The sequence below is a fragment of the Haemaphysalis longicornis genome, unplaced genomic scaffold (genome assembly GCF_048455015.1).
Source record: "Haemaphysalis longicornis isolate Haplotype H1 unplaced genomic scaffold, Haemaphysalis longicornis Haplotype H1 scaffold_9, whole genome shotgun sequence".
In the NCBI taxonomy this organism is placed as follows: domain Eukaryota; kingdom Metazoa; phylum Arthropoda; class Arachnida; order Ixodida; family Ixodidae; genus Haemaphysalis; species Haemaphysalis longicornis.
Genome location: NW_027526460.1, coordinates 164,232,516 through 164,251,785, shown reverse-complemented (window position 1 = coordinate 164,251,785; position 19,270 = coordinate 164,232,516). Strand labels below are relative to the sequence as shown.

Below are 19,270 nucleotides of genomic sequence, written 5' to 3'. Positions count from 1 at the left end.
TCGTCTGATACTCAATTGGTACTGAAAAGGTCCTATTGTCCGGCCTCAGCACATCCTCAGAACATCCTCAAGATGCAGCCAAGGATGATTACAGTACATTCGCAGGACTACTGTACGACGTCAGGACATTTTGAGGACTACTTTCTAGCCATGCTTTTTTTGCTAGGTGTTATGCACAGGGTGTTTGAGAAAGGAGGGGCCTGGGCTTGATACTGCCATCCCTGAGGTATTTGTGCAATTGACTCTTTGCCAAGGTATGTCACTTTGTGTACCCCTGGAATCTCCACTGGGTACAGCCTTTATGTGTAGCATTAATCTAAAACTAGTACTGCCCAAGCGTCCTCATTATGACACAAGTATGCAAAATATGCTGGAGATAATGATTTATTGCACAAGCAAATGCATCGTAGTGCAATGTGAGGCGACACATGCTGTGAATCGTCACCGGAGTCCACTGGAGAGCCTAGTAGTCACTGGAGTCCAACTGCCCCAACGACCCTAGAAAAATGATACAAGCAGAACAAATTAGCAAAGCATATACACAAGAATTTTCTCTGAACTGGACCCCACCATTTTGTAATTAATGATGATCCAGCTTTTGGGCATTTCTTGGGGACTACGGGGCGAGCAGACGATAGCGCAATCACACCCTGTTGCGCTGTGGCGTCCTTGGTTATCAGACATCCCAGCGGCATCGAAACTCGGTGTCACTTATTCGGTATGTCAACAGCGTGAACTTTAACAGTGCTTAAGGGGAACGTTTAAAGCGACGGGGAGCAGCCAGCTTTGCCCATTAATTCCGTTCTCAACCCGCTAAGGCAGCAAGCGTGCACCCTACGTGTGCTGTCGTGATGGGGGTTGCCTGTGAGGATATGTTTTGCTGTGCCAGCAGGACGAATGCCCAACTTTTTATCACCAATTGACGTTTACTTTCTTCATTGTGGGCAGGTTTCCGTCATTGACTTAACTTGGCAATGCACAGCAGCCACCCGTCCGGGCGTCATTACGCCGTTGTTCGCTGAACAAACTATCGGCATAAGCGCAAAGTGCTCACACAAGAAACGTGTTAAGTGCACCACGACAAAAGAAGTGTCTGCATGTGTGGAGTCTATTCACTTCACAAATTTCCTGCATCCCTCGAGAGCCGCCGCGAATGGGTCGTCGTTCTGAATCGGAAAGTGTTTGAACCTAGCAAATTTGTGAGAGAAGGTACGGTCCTACGCTGCTCTGTAAGCACTGTTTATTTACTGTCATGCTAAATCCTTATCGCATGTGTCTGTGCTCTGGAGGTATTCTCTGTTCATTTCATCCACGGGAAAGTGGTAAAAATCAACCCTACACCTTTGCTGCAGCTAGGGTACGCGAAAACGGCAAGCTGAAAGCGAAATAGGAGTGTCGCGGTGGCGAAGCATGCCCGGTCGTTTCGGTAAATCACTAAAACGCAAAACCTCTTTAAACGTGCAATAAGTGTTTAGCATGAAGGTGAATAAACAGTGCTCCCAAAGTAGAGTACGACGGCATTTACTCTCACAAATTTGCTACTTTTGAAGTCTTTCCGCTTCAGCACAACGACCCTTCGCGGCGGGACTCGAGGGGTGCAGGAAATTTGTGCAGCAAATAGACTCCCCACACGCCGACACTTTCTTTGCTGTGGTGCAATTGACACGTTTCTTGTATGAGCACTTTGCGCTTACGCGGATTGTTGGTGCAGCCAACAATGGCATAATGACACTCAGACGGATAGCTTCTGTACATTTCCAAGTAAAGGCAATGACTGCAACCTGCCCTAAATGAAGAAAAAATAAATATCAATTGGTGATAAAAGGTTGGGTGTACGACCTGCTGGTGCAGCGAAATGTAGCCTCACAGGCAACCCCCATCAGGACAAAGCGCGCGTAGGGGGGCACGCTAGCTTAGTGGGTTGAGAACGTAATTAATGGGCAAAGCTGATAGCTGTCCAACGCTTCAAACGTCCCCCTTTAGGCACTGTTAAACTTCACGCTGCTAACATACCGAATAAGTGACACTTGCCGATTTTCCATGCTGCTGGGACGTCTGATAACCACGCACGGTACGGCCCAACAGTGTGTGTGACTGCGGCGTCGTCTGTTGGCCCCGCAGTCCCCAAGAAATGCTCGCCAGGTGGTGCATCGGTCGCCAGAAAATGGCCAACCCGGCAAAATTCTTGTCTATAAAAAATGAGCATTGCAACTTCGTTGCATTATTACAGACTTTGACAACCTGACTAAAATGCTAAAAAATTTGCTCACCCAGCTGCACGGCTATATTTTCAAAGTTCTAAAGGGGAAGTATTGCCGGTCATGGTGCAGTGCCTTTCAAGGTGTGCTGAATGAGTAGTAGCAATTATTTAATTACCTTTATCCAACTAGCTTAGAATGCAGAATGCATAGACCACGCTCCAAATGTTTCTCTAAAATTTTAAGCTATTTTCTTCCCAAGGTATTGACAGTGCCCTTTCCCTCACACCATCCTCCATGCCAATTAGATCTATCAACATACTCGCAATTCACAGGTGGGCTAAATTTAAATTTAAGTGGATCGCTATTCCTGATCCTGTTAAGCAAAAAGTCGATACTGACCGTGAAGTGTATTACAATAACATTTTAGAAGCTTCAGGTAGCACGAAAACACATTGAAAACCGGTAGCATGAAAACCCATCACTGAGCAGGCACCAGCTGTTCCTTGCAACAACTCCAAGAACCACAATTCCGGGACCCATCACTTTCTTAAACTCTGGGTCCTGATAGGGAGCAACAAGTGGTCCAGAATCATGTGCAATGGACAAACAAGGGCACCTTGTAGGCTTTTGAGGTTTTTCAGATTTATATCCTTTTCCGCCAACCTACAGCACAGTTGCACTAGGGGATACTGGGGCTTACGCACCACCCTCTTTAGTGTCGACATGGTTCTCAAATGGAAACGCACTCCATGCGTCCAAGGGGCCCAAATGCTCAACATCAGATGCCAAATTGCACAATCCATGCACACTGTGCGTGACATTGTGCTCACCATAGACAGCAGCAAAGCCCTTAACAAAATACCTCAAAAGTCTATTTGCATACAGCACATCGCATGCAGGCGTACAAGATGTTGTAAGGATTAGGATAACCACATAGAAAGTGAGAAAGTTCTGGTACAAGTTTTCAGGTAATGCTGTGGAAAGGACTACAGGCCCTTCGTACAGCAAACAAAGCGTAGTTCAGCAGCTTTCGAGTGATCCAGTTCTGGAAGACTTCGTAGCCTCCTATTGAAGTCACACGGAACAAATTCAGCTAATTCAAAGTTTCCTTCTGAAACCTCATTGGTTACAAGTGTCCACAGGTTTTGTCGTGGCTCCCGAAACCACAGAGCAAGTAGTTTGCACATAACACCAAGACAAACATGTTGCATGTAATCAAGGGGAACGCTCTCAATAAGGTCTATAGGTATACCCGCGTGCTGTTCTTCCTGTGCCTTATCACGAAAGCTCTGATCTGTGCGTAACTCCTGTATGATATCTGGGTAACACACCCTGTTCTCATGTTTGCCTTTCACAATGCACTTTGAGCAGCAGAAGAAGTCTGGATGGCCTTTTGTGCACAAAACAAATGCTTTAGCAGGAGTATCACATACTAATGCATGCAGCATCATAAAAAGGGGTTTGTGATCTAACAGTTATGCCATCACCAAACAACACTTTCATTTCATCAACAAAACCTGACAGCGAATCATTCGCGTCACTGGGCTTGCTACGGCCGAAGAAGCACTCACATCAAATAGCTCCTTCTCAACATTGTTCACATGGCCAAGAGTGACCCAAAAGGTAGTTCTCGTGCTTTTACATATTTCTAGGCCGTCTATATTGAAGGAAAGGCTAAGTTCTGCAGGGAGCTCTGGACAATCCTGAAGTATTTTACACAGTCCTGCCTTTACACTGAAGTGCTGGTACAGTTGAAAGCTTTATTACAGTAAACACGGAAGCGAATGCCGCTCAATACATGCAGAGCGCTCTGGTGAGAGGATGGCGTGCTCTCACAGTTTGCGCGATTGGCGGATGCACTCCCTGAAACGCCTTATCGCATGCCTGCCTGCTGCATCAGTTAGTCACGGAGGATAACATTTTTTTATCACCCAATTAGGAAGCGAAAAGAAAACGTTTTAATCCATTCGCGCCGTTTCGCGCTTGATAAAAAGCCCTTCATTGGCACATGTATTCTATGGAATCATGCCAAGGTATCTAACATAGCTACTGCAGCAGCGCAATCAACCGTTGCCAGGGGGTGGATCCGCCAAATGTACGAGCTGCGACAGTTCGCCATCCCATCACTAGACCTCTCTGCATGTACTGAGCGACACACGCTCCCGTGTTTACTGTACAGGGTGTTGCGACGATAATTGGAACACTTTAAAAAAATTTCCTGAGGTAACCACCGCTGTGTTCGCACTGAAACTTACCACGAAGGTCGCATTTTGTGGTCTATTTTGTTTTATACCGCGAACAACGACGGTACTTACCTTTGTATTCTGAAAATAAATAAAAACAATTTTAGCCTACGGCAAACTGGCGGCTGATTTGGACGTGCGAGCCAGCGCAAGTTGATGTTGGAACGACGGAACCACCGGGGGCATGCAGAGCGAAACGCACGTTTGGGATTCAAGGTAGGAAGGAGCCAAATGGAGCAGCAGACGATCAGAAAATGCAACTAGGAATGAACTAGCAGACGATCAGAAAACCCTGTTTTCGGGCTCGCACGCCCAAATCAGCGCCATTTTTGTACAGGTGAAAATCGTTTTTATTTATTTTCCGGATAAACAGGTAAGTACCGTCGTTGTTCACGGTGTCAAACAAAATAGACCACAAAATGCGACCTTCGTGTGAAGTTCGAGAGCGAACCGAGTGGCGGTTCGCTCAAGAAAAATTTTTAGTGTTCCAATTATCGTTGCAACACCCGGTATAAAGCTTTCGAGTGTACTTTCCCCCTGAACGTTGCGAAGTACCATTGGACCTTGGTGTGTGCAGCAGGGCCCTTCCAGACGATGGCAGTGAGGAAAAACACGTGTGGCTGCGCAACACACCAAGCACTGATGTAACTGCGGCAAGGGTCGATTTAGAGTTTACCGCCCTCTCCTGCAGTTTGTGCCGAAACGCCAACGTGGTGTCTCCATCGTCTTCGTTAACAAAACTGTGGTCTGACAACTCGTGATCTCCGCTGGACAGGGGCCACGCAACGCGACTCTCGATGTGGCGGCGGTTTATTACAGACACAGCAGTATGTCACGAACTTTGCTGCTGGTGGTTGCTCGGACTGGGATTACGCCTACAACTCGAGCGTGTGCTAGCATCTAATTAAGTTGCTTCTAAACAAAGCCCACGTTGTTGCGATGTCGACGGCTTGGGCACAAAGTCGATTTGCGCGCTGCCAACTAACGCGGAAAATGCATCGACGTGGTGCTTCCGTTCCCGCCTGAGCTGCCGCTCGCTGCTTTCTGACATTTGGAATCCAGTAAAATTATACAGAGAGCTCACGTTTGTTATTTGCACCCACGACAGGTACTTACCTCCGTGCGTGGCGGCCATCTTTCTCAAGCCGACTGGCTCGTCTTCAACTTTCAACTTGGCTTGACTAGAATAAGTACTTGCGCATGGTGGCCAGCAACAAAATAGAAGTGCTGAAAAATTGTTTCACACAGAACGCATGCACGTACTGAACATTTTCTCTTTTGCATCATTTTTAATTTTAAAATTTGCAGAAGATGTTTGTATTCTTCTGAATGTTGAAAAGGTACCCAGCCAGTAAATTAGAGGCGCTATTTTTTTACCTGTATTACAAACAAACAATGTGGACGAGAACGCTAATCACTATCTGTGTGAAATACCTGCGCATGAAAACTATATTAGCGAGCGTTCCCATTGTCTTCTAGTGACCAAAATTAGCACATCCTGAGAAAGTCCTCAAATAAACGTTTGTAGGACACCAAGCGCACTGACGTACTGAGGATCTCCTGAGGACATAGCAAAATCAGTGAGGACGTTTGGACCTTTTGAGGACGTCCTGAGGACCTTGTGTGTTGTCTGGGGACTTTCGATGAACACCTTGCAAGGTTGGAGTCTGTACTCGAGGCTATTCGCTCGTCGGGGTTAACGCTGAAGCCCGAAAAGTGCCGCTTCGCTTACGAGGAACTCAAGTTTTTGGGACACGTCGTCAACGCCGCGGAAGTCCTGCCTGACCCAGCGAAAACATTAGCCATAGCGAACTTCCCAAGACCCAAAGACAAAAAGAGCGTGCGAAGATTTCTCGGACTGTGCGCATACTGCCGGCGCTTCGTCGCAAGCTTCGCACGCATCGCAGAGCCACTCACGTGCCTGACAAAAGATAGCACCCCTTTCGCCTGGGAAAACGCTCCAGAAAAAGCATTCTGCGAGCTGAAACAACACCTGCAAAACCCGCCCGTGCTCGCTCATTTCGACGAAAACGCCAAAACAGAAATGCACAAGGACGCCAGCGATATATCTATAGGTTTGGGGGCCGACCTAGTCCAAAAGCAAAGCGGGTGCGAAAAGGTAATCGCCTATGCAAGCCGTGGTCTGTCGAAGAAGGAGAAAAACTACTCTGCCTCCGAAAAAAAGTGCCTTGCAATCATATGGGCCATTTCAAAATTTCGCCCATACGTGTATGGTAGACCGTTCAAGGTTGTGACAGACCACCATGCGCTGTGCTGGCTCGCCAATTTGAAGGACCCCTCTGGCCGTCTTGGGCGGTGGAGTTTGCTCCTGGAGGAGTTCGACGTTACAATCGTCTACAAATCCAGCAGGAAACACTCCGACGCCGACTGCCTGTCCCGCGCCCCTGTCGACCCACCACCACAAGACTCCGATGAAGACAGCGCGTTTTTCGGGGTTGTTACGGAGAGCGACCTAACCGCCCAGCAGCGTGCCGACCCCGACTTGCGCGTAATGATCGACTACCTCGAAGGACGAAACGTCGCCGTGCCTAGAGCGTTCAAGCGGAACTTACCAGCATTCAGCTTCAAAAACTCCGTCCTCGTGAAGAAGAATTTCAGCCCCGGAACGGGAACGAATTATCTACTTGTGATCCCCGCAGACCTTCGTGACGAAATTTTGGAAGCGTCCTATGACGACCCGTCTTCCGGACATCTCGGCGCAGCTCGCACTATTGCAAAACTTAAGGCGAAGTACTTCTGGGCCCGCCTTACATCCGACGTCACCCACTACGTTCGGAGTTGCCGTGACTGCCAGCGACGAAAAACGCCGCCGACAAGACCCGCCGGATTTCTGCAACCGATCGCCGTCCCGTCGAGGCTCTTTCAACAGATTGGAATGGACCTTCTAGGCCCGTTCACTACGTCACGATCAGAGAACAAGTGGATTGTCGTAGCGACAGACTACATGACGCACTACGCAGAGACCGGCGGTCTTCCGAGGGGGACTACACAAGAAGTCGCCAAGTTCTTTATAAACCAAGTTGTGCTGCAAAATGGAGCCCCTGAAGACCTAATCACGGACCGCGGAACGGCCTTTAGGGCGGAGCTGATGCAAGGAATCTTACGCTACAGCAACACGGATCACCGAAGAACGACGGCGTACCACCCCCAAGCGAACGGTTGATTGATTGATTGAGGGTAGGGTTTAACGCACCGACGCAACGTAGGTGATGAGGCGCGCCGTAGTGGAGGGCTCCGGATTAATTTTGACCACCTGGGGATCTTTAACGTGCGCCGAAATCTCGTACACACGGGCGTTTTTGCTTTTCGCCTCCATCAGAAAAGCTGCTGCCGCGGCCGGGAATCGAACCAGCGACTTCGTGCTCAGCAGCGCAACGCCTTAGCCACTGAGCCACCCCGGCGGGTCAACGAACAGACTAACGGAACGTCTGAACAAGACGATTACGGATATGCTGTCCATGTACGTCGACGTTGAACATAAGACTTGGGACGAAGTCCTCCCGTATGTCACGTTTGAGTACAATACAGCGACGCAGGAAACTACGCAGATGACACCGTTCGAGCTTATCTAGGGAAGACGGCCGACTACGATGCTCGATGCCATGCTTCCGCATGTAGAAGACGACGACCTCAACGCCGATGTCCAAAGATACCTTCAACGTGCGGAGGACGCCTGCCAGCTCGCTCGAGTTCGTATAATAGAACAGCAGCTGGTGGATGCCGGCCGCTACAACCTCCGACGCGGAGTACCAACCAGGGGATCGTGTGTGGGTTTGGACTCCCATTCGACGACGCGGACTCAGTGAAAAGCTTCTGCGACGGTATTTCGGACCCTACCGGATTCTACGACGTGTTGGCCAATTAACCTACGAAGTGATCCCCAGTGGTGATTCCGGCACATCACGACGACGCAAGCGACCCGGAGTCGTCCACGTGGTTCGCCTCACACCGTACTTCGCAAGATGACGAACTTTTTTGTTTTTTTTTGTTGTTGCTATTTGTTCGGACTGTTGTTTTATTTTAGCATCGGGTCGATGCACTCTTAGAGGGGGGGTAATGCCGCGAATCATATACGGGTTTGTTTATTTATCGTTTGTTTTAATGCCCGGCCGCGCCCGGATCTGTTATCTGTGTCCCATGCAAAGCGCGTGTTCCATTCTTTATTTTTATGCCGCACGGGCTATCTCATTCAGATAAGCAGAGTGTTTCGCCCTAACGCTGCTAGCCCAGAATAATCTTCTGTGATCTACGATGTTCTGGATGTGAATCGACGGTTCCAGAAACTCTCGCGCCGAAAGATAAATGCCTGCACAGCAGACGCCGCGGCATTCGATTCTGCTACGCTCGCCGACGCGCTTCACTTTATTGAGCGCTGCCTCGCCTACTCTGTATTCTTTTGAGTTGTTAGGGGAGCACAACTTCGCTCCAATAAACTTGTTTCTTTTCCAAAACAACTGCGTCATCCTTGGCTTCGTGACAATATGAATATGCAGCCAGCACGCCAAAAATAAGATGACATGTATTTTTATAAACGAGTTGGGGTTTTCCTTCTCGGTACGATGCTGACTACACTGATCATGACGTCATACATTTAAACGGTTATTGAGCCGTTGCTTGGAACAGGAAATTGAAACGGGATGGCGGTGCTTATAGTTTAAAAATCAGGGCTTCACCTGCGGCTTCATCGATTACTTTTCTCGGTTCACAACGGACATTGAGGTAACTTGTGCAAAAGCGACAATTTTGCGTTCGCTGTAGTGTAATAATAATAATAATAATAATAATAATAATAATAATCAATCGTTTATAATGTGCCCAGCAACAGCCGGAGGGCCTTTGTGCTGGCGCACGAAGAGAAAAAACAGGCAATGTAAGATGCCCACACCTGACAAGTAATGCAAGTAAAGGACAGCGATACTGAACCACGCACACAAAAACTACATAATGTCGTACTCCAGAATATACATGCACCCACAGAAAACACAAACACACACATACACGCAAAAACAAGTACAGTGCCTTGCAGAAGGCATGTGACGTCACGCCAGTGGTCGTCATACACAGATAATTTCAAAAATATACATAAATGTTAACAAAGTTTAGTTGCACGGAAGCGGAATGAATCAAGTTAGCTTATAAATTAGAAAAGGAGCATGGAAGGAATGTACATGTAGACAAAACCAGACATGGAATAAGGGGAATATATAAAAAAGAAAGTCTTGTATTGTCATCACTTCATGATCAAGTGACCGCGTGTGAACAGAGGATAAAAAAGGTGACTTACATGACAAGCTCACAGACATGTTTGCGGAACTGTATCGAGGAATTATTAAACATGTCTAAATATTCGTTGTACTGATTGTACGTACACTGGAGGCGAAACATGGGGCTGAAGCCTCGCAGACAGCTCGAATTAAAAAATGTGTCGTGTCTTCTGGTGGATTTTTGCAGCACATGGAGTGGAACATGTTGCAGCATTTCATCACAAGGCACTGTGCCGTGAATGATTTTGAATAGGAAAAGCAGATAGGCCTTAATACGTCTGGAGTTTAGGCACTCTATCATCGGTACAGAGAATGACCCATAATTGTTATGGCTAGCAAAGCGATGATTGAAGATATAGATAAACTTTTTTCTGGACACTTTCAATATGCATACAGAGTGTTTTTCATTCGCTATTACATACCACGGAAGCATACTCGAGCTGCAGACGACAAATAGTCGTGTACAGCTTGAGAAAAGAGCCCGGCTCCTTGAACTCCTAGGCGACATATAACGCCAAGAGATCGAAGGGCCCACCGAAAGACCTCCTGGATTACGGGGAGAAGCTCAATTTACTGTTGAAATTAATACCAAGATCCTTAACCTCCCCAACTCGTGCTAGTGCTTCACCGTTAATGTTATAGGAGAACAATATGCTGTCAGTTTTTCTAGTGTAGGTCTTAGTTTTTGATGTATTAATAAGAAGTTTCTTGCGTGAGCACCAATCTAAAAAAGACGTGATCGCTAGCTGGAGAACGGAACAGCTTGGGTTGTTTTAAACAGCCTGAAATATTTTGACATCAGCATATAAGAGAAAGTGACCAGCATGAATTACTGAGGAATCGTCATTTGTAAAAATTGAAAAAAAAAGTGGCCCCAGAACAGATCCCTGAGGGACACCACTTGTGGCCTCAAAGGAGAGGGAAGGGAAGACTTCCAGTTTGCATGCACGAAGCATGACCTATCCGATAAATAATTACATAAAAGGGATGTGATGGATGGTTCTAGACACAGCTTTCTAAATATTATATCATGGCAGACGACATTAAAACCTTGCTCAAATAGAAGTAGACGACGTCGAGTTGTCCTCTTGCCTGCACAGCTTCCGAAGCATGCAGCATAAAACTTACAAGATAAGTGGTGGTCGATCACCCAGCGAGAAAGCCGTGTTGCTGAGGTAATAATATAGTTTTTACGCTGAAAATGAGTAGTGTATCTAGTACAGTCTCAAAGAGTTTTGAAGCAGCGCAGAGAATAGAAATCGGGCGGTAGTTTGTGGGGTCTAACTTTGACCCAGACTTAAATATAGGAACAACCCGCGCAATCTTCCAACGAGTGGGGATTTTACCGGTATTGAGTGACGTTCGAAATACACGCGCCAAGACCGGAACAAGAAGATCCCCGAACGCCTTCAGTACTGCCGAAGGAATGCCATCAGGGCCGCCCGACAATGACGGCTTAACTCGCTTTAGAGCTCTTGATAGAAGACTTTCCGAAATAAAACATTCTGAGCTTTTATCATACCCCGGAAACACTCTAGTAGGGGGGGGGTGGGGCAGGCTGCTCTTTTCTTGCCGAATACTGAACTGAATTGTTGAGCAAAGGCATTAGGAACATCGGGAATGCTGTCACCCCTCTTGTCAATGAGGTTAATATCTCCTGGGTTGTTTTTGGAAGTTTGTGCACGGACATGACCCCAGAAAGCTTTAGCATTGCGTGGCGCATCAGCTTCAACCACGGCAATGTAACTGGACCGATCGCGTTTAAGGAGATTTTTACATTGCAACCTGAATTGACGAAACTCGCTCTGCCACCTCTCTTGGACAGTTTTTTTTTTTTGCTTGTTTGTGAGCTCGATTCTTTCTACCAAGGGCCTTTCTTAGTTCAGATGAATACCAGTATGGATAATTGCTACTTTTTGTAGTTTTTTAGGTACAAATCTGCTTAAGCCATCGTGAAGAACTTCGGTGAAAAAATCAGTCATTTCGTCAGCGCCCTTGAGGGTGTCCAATGGTGACCAATCCGTCTCAGCAAGGAAGTGAAACAATCCAATATAGTCCCCACGAGCGACGTTGTAACCACATACACCTGGTGTGTTGACGGGAGGACTGTGGTGGGCAAGGGATACATTAGAAATTGAAATGAGTAAGGGGGCGTGAAACCTCTCAGGCTTTACGAGGTCAGTATAACTACGCGACACCTCAACGTGTTCTATGTTAGTAAAAGACCAGTTCAAAACGTTTCCACGCAGATGCCTAATGAAGTTTCATTGCTGTAACGAAGTGAAAGAAATAAAATCTAGCAAAATTTCACACTTCTGTGATATCGGATGGGACGCCCGATCAACCAACTGAGTTTCCCATGCAATGCCGGGTGCGTTAAAGTCGCTAGTTATCAGGAAATTGTGATCACTGTTAGAGGTTACAACATTTTCTATTGAATTTAAGTTATGTTTGAAGTCGGTGGCGTTTGTCTCGGGTGGTATGTAGTAAGTGCATAGTAAGAGGCGTTTACCCCGAGAGCAAAGCACCTCTAACCAGATAGACTCGGTTTCCAATTCGAGGTCCAGGCGCTGTTTACATTTAATCGAATCGTGTAGGGCAACCAATACGCCACCTCCCCGTTGTTTGCCGCACGAAGGGTCACGGTCATGCCGAAAGACTTGGTAGTTTGGGGGAAAGAAGGAATTAGAGCTAATGTCCGGGCACAGCCAGGTTTCTGTAAGAATTATTTCTGGAAAGCAAGATACATGGTTCGTACACGCTTCAAAGACAAAAATTCAAGGATTTTCAAGGACTTTCAAGGACCAGAAAATGCATTTTCAAGGACCCCATCTAATGGTCTATCTGGGATTATTTATAATATAACTTTTTCAACACAATGCAAAAGTTCTTTTTTGCACAACACCTAAGAACATTAGTTGAAATAAGTGTAACGAGTTGTTGAAAGCACCCCACCCTTTTTTTTAGGTTGGTGTTTAGAAATAGTTTTTTTTTTGTTTTTCCTGTTTTTCTCAGGCGGTTTCGTTTCACAATGCATGCCATGTTGCTTGTATCACATGCTTTGTCAGCAAAGGTGTCAGCTAAGGTAATAAATAAGCAACCGTTGCAATCATGTTGTCAATCTAATCTTTGAGAATACGTCTTTTTGTCTGAATTTTTTTTTGCAAGCTGCTCTTTTTTTCAGATTCAAGATTTTGGAACATTGATTTGTTTTGATATATGTCATAATTAGTGCATTCAACAAGCAGGATGACGCAAGCCGCTTTTCTATATCTCCCGCTGAGTGGACCAAGAATATCATGGCAGATTTTACGAGGGCAGGTTGAATTAACAAGTCCACGCTCCTAATATTGCCTCGTTCTAAAAATATGCTAAATGTGTTGTAAAGTTGTGCGATAACACTGAGACTGGATTGTTACAATATTTTTGCATTAGCTAAAACCTACAATCCACAATAAACACTTTACATGGTTAGTACATGCTCCAAAAGCAAAAATTCAAGAGTTTTTAAGGACTTTCAACGACCAGAAAACAAATTTTCAAGGTCCCCGTCTAATGTATTATCAGGGATTATTTTATAACTTTTTCTACACAATGGAAAAGTTTCTTATTGCACAATACCTAAGCACATTAGTGCACATTTAGATAGGTGCTAACGGGTTCGTGAATTCTCCCCCAGCTCTATTTTTTATTTCATGGTTGGTAGTTAAAGGTTTTTTTTTCTTGGTGTGTTGCTCAGGCTGTCTGAATTCAAAAGTTCGTTAATGTTACCTGCATCTCCTGCTTTGTCAGCAAAGTATCAGTTGAAATGAAACCCGCAAGTGTTGCTGCAAGGCAGGATGAACAATGTGCACGTCCACAATTTGCACGTAAAAGCAAATGCAGATGCAGCGTATGAGGCACACCAAACATGCAAGGAGCGAGCGTCCACAGACTAGATGGAAGATGCAAGATAGAGAACAGAAGCTGGCTTTCACTGGATTGTATACTGACAAGGATTGGATTGACAAGTGCCTGCTCTCAGTTGCCTTGTAATAAAAAAAATCCACCAAACTTGTCATTTCACGCAATACACTTAATCTTGGTTGTTATAATGTTTCTTTACATTAGTTAGCACCTGAAATCCGCGACAAACACTTTAAATTCTTGTGAAAAGACAGGGCCATTGATTCTCTCTGGAAAAATCAAGGGTTTTCAAGGACCATGTAAAAATTCCAGGACTTTCCAGGCCTTGAAATTGGCACTTCTAAATTCAAGGGGTTTCAAGGTTTTCAAGGATCTTGACCGATTCAACCGATTTCGTACGTAGCCCACGGACATTTTGGTAGAAAAAATCAAAACTGCAGTTACTCGCAATCGAAGCGCTGCTCCTCGACATAGAGCATTTGTTCAGACAACTCACCGCAGAAGGGTTTAAACGGGCAATGCCGCGGCCAAAGCGCAGGGTCTCTCAGTTTATCGAAATGCACGTCGTCCACGGCGACGTAGAAGGAAGCGTACGAGTCGTGCATATCTTTTTTGCGACAAGCCCACCGACTCGATCGGGGGGGAGGAAGCGGGGGGGGGGGGAGGGGGGGCTTTCCTTTGCTGGATATAAAAGCAAGAAGAGCACATGTAACACTGAGTGATCTTATCTCGCCGTGAAATCGGCCTCCTCCTCCTCCACCTCCGAGTTGGTTCCCACAGATCCGCCTCCCGCCTACACAGGCTGGGCCTCGCAGACAAGGCTAGCTGTCACAACTGCACAGCTGAAGGGACGCTGCCACATCTTCTAGAATACCCGCAATACTCTGGCCCACGCTCTCAACTTCTGGCAACATTCGTCTCATTACGCCTGAATCACACAACGCCCACGGATCTCCTATTTCCCAAGGCCCACCCCTCAGTACAAGAAAAATTTCTCCGGTCCCTCATCACTTTCCTAACGAAAACGCCCCTACATACCATCCTCTAATACACCCCCTCCACCCCCCTCCTCATTCCTTTCTAACTATCCTATCCTTTACTTCTCTCTCGCCATTTTCCTTTCCTATGCTCTCATTCTTCTCCTCCCGGTTGATGTGTCATCTTATGATAGACAGTTAATGGGAGGTTTACTTTCCTCTTCACTTATATATGTATATATATATATTCAGTAAGTGTGTACTACTCCCTGTACTGCTTTCATCCCATGGGTTTTCTTGATAAATTTATTTGTTTTCAAAGTGAATTGACTGTTTGTGTTGAATGCTGCGCGCTCCGCCGATTCACATTGCCACGCGTAGCTGCTGCCCTGACCACACCCTTATTTTAGGGTGTTAAGCAACCTTAAACCCTTTTGTTAGGGTGTTCACACGAACACCCATTTGTCATCCGTACACCTTTTTTTCGCTAAAACACTTTTTAAAGGTTTTCGCCATGGGACAAGATTCGCACACCCTTTTCGGCCGAAAAGGGTGTAAGAACGTTTAGTGAGAATGTTGCGAAAATTTTAAGGCAAGCTAAACGCAACTATTGCTTTACTATTTTCAGCGACATGATTCATGCCAAACAAATGTGACAAACACTAAAGACAGTTATATCTTCAAGTAGACGAGCGCTCGGCGTTTACGAAGTTACCATTGATAACTATAAATAGAGAAAAGCATTAGCCAATTAATTTATTGGCTACTTTAAGGCGTTGTCAGATATTACTTATGAGGGAAATGCGTTGCGTTATTTACAAACACCCACAGCCCCCTCGCTATTCATTAACCGTACAGAACAAATCCGAGTAACAAAAGTTTTTGTTTGTTATGCTAAGATAGGACATTGATGGCATAAAAATGGAACCCGTTAGTTTTGCTATTGATCTGTTAGTACCCTGTCTGGCCCACATGTGTAATATTGTTTTAAGCACAGGTTTTTTCCCACAGCGGATGAAAAAAGCTGAAGTCGCCGCACTTTACAAAAGTGGCAACAAAAACGTCATGAGTAATCACCGTTCAATACCGGTATGGCCAATATTTTCAAGGCTCTAGAAAAAAGAATTTTCACTGGACTGTATAAAGTTTTGGACTTGCATTCTTTAATTAAAACGCGCAATACGAGTTCAGATCTGGTGTGTCGACAGAGGCAGCACTATTACATCAAAAAGATTTCATACTCGGCAACATTGAAGCAAGAAAGCTAACATTAGGCGTATTCGTAGACTTTAAAAAGGCGTTTGGCGTGATTTACCACCGAACTTTGTTAAAAAAATTGTCTTATTATGGTGTTAGAGGTATACCGCGCCTAGTTTAATAGGTAGGAGCTACCTTAGTGATCGGTACCACTGTGCGTCCATAAACAGGTAAACATTTACTCCCAGTTAATTCAGACATGGTGTAGCGCAGTGAAGCATATTAGGAAATCTATTTTTACCATTTATATTATGACATTTTTGAAGTGGGTCCATCAATAACGTACTTTATTTACGCGAATGACACGGGCTTATGTTGCACGGGAAAGAATGTTGACGATTTGATACAAGCAGCTAATTAAACATCAGATAAATTATAGAAATGGTCTTGTCGTAATTCGTTACAAATCAACAGACCTAAAACCAAGGCCGTTCTTTTCCGCGCAAGTGTAGTACGCACACACAAAAAATGTTGCTAAACTATTTTGAAATTTAACTTTAAGAGAGTGCCAATAACTGAAAGTGCCATCTTTAATAGACATATGTTCTGTAATAACAATTATGTATTTAGGCTATAGAAGCCTTTGGCATGCAAATGAGGCGTCAGTCGTTTCTGTCAGTCCACCAGAAACTTCTAATTCTCAATACGCTTTTTTGCTCTGGCCTACCTTACTGCCAATTGTATGAGCATCTCGTACTCAGGCACCAAAACAAATGTATGCATCTCAAAAAGCGCATTGCGGGATGTGGCAGATTTAGGGTGCCGAGACCATACATTCCGTTTGTTTTTTAGGTTTAACGTTATAAAATTTTGTGTAACGTACGAACACAAAATCCTAATGCCTCTGAGGTGTCAAATTCGATTAAATAGTGTAAACCTGAGAGGCTTAGCGCATTTACAGGCCAACATTTAGTTGCGTCACCAGTGAAGCTCTGAACACCTCCACATCCCCGTATCACGAACAAATTATTGACTTTAAATTCTAAAATTCTCCGTTCCACACGTTCAAGCACGCAGAACAGCATTTACGGCTGCTTACAGGTACTTACTTATTTAACATGTTCATATAATGCACTACAAGCCTAGAGACATTCCATCCAGTCCTTGCCAATGCATGACGATATCAACAATGTACCCCTTTCTATTATAGTGTCTTATTATTATGGTTGTCATTTCTGGTGTTTTAGTTATTTATTCATCATTGTTTTTGTACCTGTAGTGACCGAAGTATGCATGTATATATTGGAACTTGGAAATAACCTCTGGACTGTTAGTTTTTTTTTTTTCATTTCAATCGTACGTTAAGACCGCATGAGGTTTGTTATGCCGTCGCTCTGCTGCCTTGTACAAAAACGAGGTGGGAATAGTCAAGCTGCACAAGCACAGCTTCTTTCCCACTTTCCAAGCCACAACTCTTTTTTCAAACACACTGTGTGTAGTGGTGAAACAAACTTCCAACGAAGTGGATCATTCGTGGGCTCTCTGCCAGACTGACAATCCCCACGAGAGTCTCTCACCTACGTGTCGGTTTTGTGTTGCGGGAAGAATGTCGGTGCCTGTCTTGCACAACAGCGCGGGAATGAGGCGTACAATGACAGGAGGGAAAAGAAGAGGTTCACAAACCTGCCCAGGTAGTGGGGAGGGTGCTGTCCCGTATTCCTCCATCGTCACGTCCATGACCAACTGCAGAGACGAACATGTTGTTCCTTCTGAGTGTCTCGTAGTCATTCACTGTTCGAGCACAGCAGAGCACAGCACACAGCACACAGCACACAGCACACAGACAGCACACAGCACACAGTTCGAGCACAGCACACCAAGATTGTACAAAGGGGCGTGAAATGGATATATCTGAAGCGTATACCTTCTACCGCTAACATCTTATTTAAGTTACGTGTTCTTGCTCCATTCGTGCGTTTGGTCTCCTGTAAAAAGTTGGCTCCGAACGCTATTCGGCACATCTGAGAAAACTACACCCAAGTACAAGTCAGTGAAAAAACGCATTGAAATCCGGCAAATTCCTGGTGAATTGGAAATGGTTACCGGGAAAACGGATGGGCTCCGCATAACGGTATTCTGGTTCAACCATCCTCCCTCCTCTTTTTCCCTGTTCCCTCCCCAGTCGAGTCACGTGATGAGAATGATGACCTTTATTACCCCTCCCTCATCAGCCTCATTAGCCGCATTGAAGTGCGAGCCATACCAAAGGGAGTTCAATCTTTGCGAGATCGCAGGGACATTCCAGGGTCCCATAGGCATGAATGATTTGAAACAGCCTGTCAGGAGTTGTGAACGCGGACAGACAAAATTAACCTAAAGACCTCTTAACCCCGTACACACAACTCATGCAACCAACACTTCCTTTTGTTCTGCTTTACTCTAAATCCGGTTTCATAAACGTCGAGTAAACTCCGGCTTAGAATAGGGATTACAAGGACAGATAAAATTCGTTTTCGATGCATTTTTGAATCGCGATATCTTTCTATACGTCTGAAAAGCTCGATTTAAAACTGATCGTCGGAATACTGTTTAAATTCGTTTGTTGACGTGTTCAATCTGCACTTAAGTCGCATCACTCACATCCTTACAAAGTTGACGTGTTCTATAGTTCTATAAATTACTTCTTTCTTCCGTTTGCGAACTGATGCAAAGATTTTCAATCTGAGATAAGTTAGTTCCTCCCATTTCTGAAACTTGTTATCGTTATCCGCTTTGTTTAACTTATTTGTTTTCCCTAAAAGATGTCTGTATTTAGTTGTGGACTTCGCCCACCTCCTACTGCTGTTGCGATATATGTAACTGTGATGCATTCGGCATTTTAGTTCTTAAATCATCCAATTTTGGTTTCCCGGAAATTTCAATGTGCCTGTATTTTTAGTCAGAGTTGATTTCTTACCTGCCACTATTTCAATTTTCTCTTTCTTCTCTCACAAGAAAAGCTTGGGTTTTAACGGGCAATTATAAATCACCAATCGACTAACATCAGTGATATTAGCAGTATTGGTGGTGTCGTTGTTTTACGCATGCAGTACGCCTGAATTCTGTCAATAAAAATTTAAATACCCAGACCCGTCAATAGCGCTCCAATTTTCTATTACGAGACTTCATTAACAATCCGCATCAGCTGAGCGGGACGGAACGTGCCATTGCTCCTGTGCCAATTGTCTATGTATAGCATTTCCACTTTCATCACAAAGTTCCTCTGTATATGCCTACAGCACTGGCTATTTCGTATCTGCTAATGACCACAAATCTGCTGCACTATTTAACGGCTGCTGTGCTTCAGATATGCGCTAGGCCACGATTGCTGGATTTTGAATAGAGCATCACCATCATCATCATCATCATCATCATCATCCTATCTACGCCCACTGCAGGGTAAAGGCCTCTACCATGGATCT

The 19,270-nt window shown here is 45.2% G+C and overlaps 1 protein-coding gene and 1 long non-coding RNA gene across 2 annotated transcripts in view; both read right to left on the bottom strand.

The window, feature by feature from the left end:
* Positions 1-17,548, bottom strand: part of LOC144151821 (uncharacterized) — a 49,501-nt gene extending 31,953 nt beyond the window's left edge. The window contains exon 1 of the mRNA XM_077682961.1: positions 17,493-17,548. Within this exon, the coding sequence (XP_077539087.1) occupies positions 17,493-17,546 (54 nt within the window). The 5' untranslated portion in view covers positions 17,547-17,548. The remainder of the gene's footprint in view (positions 1-17,492) is intronic.
* Positions 371-6,024, bottom strand: LOC144152110 (uncharacterized). The gene is made up of 3 exons (XR_013319059.1): positions 5,561-6,024; positions 2,014-2,189; positions 371-498 (listed from the first exon to the last, which is right to left on the bottom strand). It is a non-coding gene; the product is annotated as an uncharacterized LOC144152110 (long non-coding RNA).
* Positions 17,549-19,270: the final 1,722 nt, after the last annotated feature.